At 41.7% G+C, this 5,065-nt stretch overlaps 1 protein-coding gene across 1 annotated transcript; it reads left to right on the top strand.

Annotated features, from left to right (window-relative positions):
• The first annotated feature begins 389 nt into the window (after positions 1-389).
• Positions 390-5,065, top strand: LOC104600549 (putative GTP diphosphokinase RSH2, chloroplastic). Its single transcript, XM_010263558.3, has 6 exons — positions 390-1,658; positions 1,743-1,928; positions 3,113-3,573; positions 3,684-3,842; positions 3,930-4,284; positions 4,614-5,065. Exons 1-6 carry the CDS (start codon positions 921-923, stop codon positions 4,896-4,898), a joined length of 2,184 nt encoding a protein of 727 aa, XP_010261860.1. The 5' UTR covers positions 390-920; the 3' UTR covers positions 4,899-5,065.

The raw sequence follows: 5,065 nt of genomic DNA on the forward strand, positions 1-5,065 counted from the left end.
CTTTTGCTACAACGAATCTGCTCACAGCTCAAACGAAACGGAATCAACTCATCCCGATTAACCGTTTTCATAAGACTCATTTTAACATAGGGTTATATCCTACGTGAAGAAACACGGAATACTGGATCTTATCTAAAATTCCAAATAAATAAAGCATGATTTTTTATTTTTCCTAGTTTAGTTAATATCTAAATGACTTGAAAGAAGATTTTTTAACAAATAAAACCGAAAAAAGAAAGGGTAATCACGAAGGACAATAATCGGTTCCATGTTGGGAAGCATCCAGGTGTATTGCCCGTTATTTCGGTTGACGGTCGGGGACATTTCTGTAATTGTACTGTTGCTTTGCCAGGCCGGTAAGCAATGAGGGAGCCAAGAAGAGACGAGAAAAGGGCGGAGAGAGGGATATAGAAGAAGCAAGCGTTCCAATCATCAGAGAAGAAACAATAGAAGAAGAAGAAAGAAGAAGCAACGAAACCCTCACTCTTTGTCTTCTAAGCGTCTTTGACTATCTTTCTCTGAAAATTAGGGTTTGGGTTTCGATCCTTTCTTCAACACATTTCGCTTTCGAGGCTTTTAGGGTTTCCTATTTTTCTCATTGGACCGTTGTTATCTAGGTCTAACTAGTTAAAGAGTTCCATTTCGATTCTCTATAAATCTGTACATACTGTTACTCGATTTCTTCTCCTCAAACATCTCTGTAATTTTCTCTACGCCGTTTCTTATTTCGTTTTTTGTTTTTTATTTTCATTTTCTATTCTTTTGATCTGTTCTTTGCTTGGATCCTCGGAAATTAAATTAGGGTTCCGGCTGATTTATATGAATTCTGGAAACCTTTTAACATTCTGATCTGAAATTTGACCTTTGATAAACGGGAAAGGCGGGGGCAAAGGGGAACTTTATTTTTTGTGTTGTCGATCATGGCGGTACCCACGATCGCGCTCTATGCGAGCCCGCCGAGTAGCGTCTGCTCGACCCCGCACCCTTGTTCGATCAATTCCTACGGTTCTTCTGATTATGAATTGAACCCTCGGCCTCCGTCTTCAACGTCTTCGTCGACCTCTTCGGCGCAGAAGCCAATTGTTGGTGGGCTTTCCTGCCTATTTTCTTCACCGTCCGTGCGGCATGCCTCATCGTCAAGCTTCTCTGGTGGTGGAGATGATCTTGGGGGAGCTCTATGGCACGACAGAGGGGAGGAATTGAGTAGCTCTTTCTGTTACTCGCCTTACTCGTCTCTCAGCTCTTCGCTCAAATGTAGAGATCAGAGCCCTGTATCCGTATTTCAAGGCCCGGTTTCCTGTAGCAGTGGTGGTGTCGGTTCTTCTAGAAGCCCACCTATGAGGATTGCCCGTGACCGGAGCCTGGATTTGCATCGAGCCGGAAGGGATGGCCTCTTCAATGGCTTCGTCCGGAACGCCTTGGGTTCTTGCCTCGACTATGACTCTCCTAGCTTTCCCATGCCCGGTGGCCTTGACGAAGATTCTTCTGTCACAGTTGTAGACGAATTTACCTTCAACATGGAAGATAATTTCACGGAGGTGAGTTGCGAACCATATGCCAAAGAGTTGCTTTTGGGTGCGCAATTGAGGCATAAGATATTCTACGATGACCTTGTTGTTAAGGCATTTTATGAAGCGGAGAAAGCTCACAGGGGGCAGGTAACTAGACTATGAATTTCGTTTCCAAATTTTTAGTATGAATTTTTGTCCATTGGGTTGAGAAGCTTTGGGTTTTTCTTCTAGATGCGGGCCAGTGGGGATCCATATTTGCAGCATTGCGTTGAAACCGCAGTTCTGCTTGCAACAATTGGTGCTAATTCCACAGTCGTAGCAGCAGGCCTTCTGCACGACACGCTTGACGATTCTTTTATGAGTTACGATTATATTCTACGGACATTCGGCGTTGGAGTTGCTGATTTGGTTGAAGGGGTATGTAGGCTTCTTTTTCTCTCACCATAGTCTGTAATCGAGCGATTATTTTCGCTATTATTTCATGATTTTAAATTCAACTAGTTAAGTGTGTTGATTGTCTGTGGAAACCAATCGTAGTTTTAACTGTTGTTTACTTAGTAATTTGAGTGTTAATGATTTCAAACAATGAGTGCTATAACTGAAGCAGTGGTTCTATTTTTTCCTTCTTTCCTTTGTTTATCTCCCTCCCTTCTACTTCCAGTATTTTATCCAACACGTAATGAAATGCTATCAGATCGAGCATATGCTCTTGGGAATTGCGAGTACTTTCTTAAGTTCTCGCTCCAAGATGGTGGTAAGAATTTGGAAGAAGAAAACTTCTATATGTAGTGCATGGCACTGACGTGGAGTCATTTTACAGTTTAAAATATTACAAATTATATTATATATGCTTAATAAGCTTCTATATTCTTACGATCACAGCGTATAAGTTTGTTAGTTTGGATGGTTTGTACCGGTAGGGTAAATCTCCAGTACAAGGTATGGTATGTATAGGTAACGCGAAGAGGAGAGGTTTGTCTTTTGCTTGGGACTTGATTTGGCTGGGTGATTTACCATTACCAGGGAAGTGCTTCCATTGTTTCTTTATTGTCCACACTGCCCATGGCAGGACTAGTGAGTGAATTGCACCGATCTTTTCTTTCTTTCTTTTAGGACTGTCTATACCACGACCACCATGTATTTTGCTTTCGCTTTGCAGAAAATGAGCATATTCTGAAAATGTTCATGAAATGCGTTTTCGCAATTATATCGGATCTATGAGTCAATATGCTTGTTTATGAATCCCCAAATAAAAAAAAAATCTAGTGGCTTTTTCTATTTTGGTTTTGGGCCTGTATGGACCCAAACTTTGTCAAACCTTATTTCCATGGTTATGGGTCAGGGAAGTTCTATTGAGCATTCGATAAGTTGAGTCAGAGTTGATTTGTTCATGGTGTATGGCTTGAAAGTTGAAAAATGTAACTGATGGGTTGAATTCATATTTGCTTGCTACTTATTCACACGGAAGTAAAAAAAAAAAAGATAATGCAAGCAGTAAGTGTTTTTTTCCCAAACAAGTCAACTGTATTGTTTTTTTTATTGGCTCATCCTTCCCCCTTTAAATAGATCTGAAGTATTTATGCTTGGATTAATTTATGTAGGTATCAAAGCTAAGCCAGTTGAGCAAGCTTGCACGTGAAAACAATACTGCAAGTAAGACTATTGAGGCAGATCGTTTGCATACCATGTTTCTTGCAATGGCAGATGCTAGAGCTGTTCTCATAAAATTGGCCGACCGGCTGCATAACATGATTACCTTGGGAGCACTTCCTTTCTCCAAGCAACAAAGGTTTGCAAAGGAAACACTGGAGATATTTGCTCCTTTAGCCAACCGTCTTGGGATCTCAAGTTGGAAAGAGCAGCTGGAGAACTTGTGTTTTAAGCACCTCAACCCAGATCAGCATAAAGAACTCTCGTCAAAACTTGTGAAGTCCCTAGATGATGCAATGATCACTTCAGCTAGAGAGAAATTGGAGCAAGCTCTGAAGGATGGAGCAGTTCCTTATCATGTTCTGTCTGGGAGACACAAGAGCTTGTACAGCATTTACTGCAAGATGCTAAAGTACTCTCTCTCTCTCTCTCTCTCTCTCTCCAATTGTTACATGCTTTTAACATTATAGAAGCTATGACTTGATGTATAATTGGGAAGTTGATGGTTGAGATACATTGCAGAAAGAAGCTAACAATGGATGAAATCCATGACATTCATGGGCTGCGTTTGATCCTCGAGAATGAGGAAGACTGTTACACGGCATTAAGAATTGTACATGATTTATGGCCTCAAGTACCTGGAAAACTCAAGGACTACATAGCCAATCCCAAATTCAATGGGTATGTATGTTAGGGATAATCATGGAAAGTGCAGCATTGTGCCAGCTAAACCTTTGTCAATATGTTAATTCCCCTTCTGTTCTGCAGGTACCAATCTCTTCACACGGTGGTGATGGGTGAAGATATGGTTCCATTGGAAGTCCAGATCCGAACTAAGGAGATGCATTTGCAGGCAGAATTTGGATTTGCTTCTCATTGGCGGTACAAGGAAGGGGACTGTAAGCACTCCGCCTTTGTACTTCAGATGGTGGAGTGGGCCCGGTGGGTAATAACATGGCAATGCGAGACTTTGGGGAAGGATCAGACATCATCCATTGGGAATGCCAATTCCATCAGGCCCCCTTGTCCCTTTCCTTGTCATTCCAACGATTGCCCATATTCCTATACACCTCACTGTGGAGAAGATGGCCCAATTTTTGTCATCATGATGGAGAACGAGAAGGTGGGTGGTGGCTTTTTTTCAATTTGATCTTCTTATTGGGTTTACGAAAATTTTGGTTTGGGACTTCTTTGCACATCATTTAATGCGGAGGATGGAGATAGGCTTCCAACTTACCGCTCCTTGCATCTATATGGTTTAGCAAGGACCGTGCATTAGAGGTGGTGGTACATCGCCCACTATCATACATTCATACTTATTGAACAGTTCGGAAAATTAGCTTTCAATTTTCTACCAATCGGGTTCATTCTGCTTCTGGTATTGTATATTTTTTTTCTCAAAATCTTTTATTGAAGGCTCAGTCTAAGAATGTAAACCTTTGGGTGTTTCAGATGTCTGTGCAGGAGTTTCCAGCAAACTCAACAGTGATGGATCTGCTGGAGAGAGGCGGGCGTGCAAGCTCGCAATGGAACCCGTATGGGTTCTCCGTTAAGGAAGAGCTGAGACCTAGATTGAACAATGAACCTGTGAATGACGCAACTCGCAAGCTGAAGATGGGGGATGTAGTGGAGCTGACCCCAGCCATACCAGATAAATACTTGACTGAGTACAGGGAAGAGATCCAACGCATGTATGACCGTGGCTCAACCATGTCAAGCAGAGGGGCTTTTCGGTAGGGCTTGGTGGTGGATTTGACCCTAATACACCTACCTATTTATATTTTATGATATATAAGCTCCCTCAATTGTTTCCTTGTAAATATAAATGGAATATTTTTGTACAGAACAGCATTGTGGTTCTTTACTGCCCTGAGGATCAAGCAATGACTAACTGGATTCATCAA

The sequence above is a fragment of the Nelumbo nucifera genome, chromosome 8, assembly GCF_055504915.1.
Source record: "Nelumbo nucifera cultivar China Antique chromosome 8, China Antique-T2T, whole genome shotgun sequence".
NCBI classification, from domain to species: domain Eukaryota; kingdom Viridiplantae; phylum Streptophyta; class Magnoliopsida; order Proteales; family Nelumbonaceae; genus Nelumbo; species Nelumbo nucifera.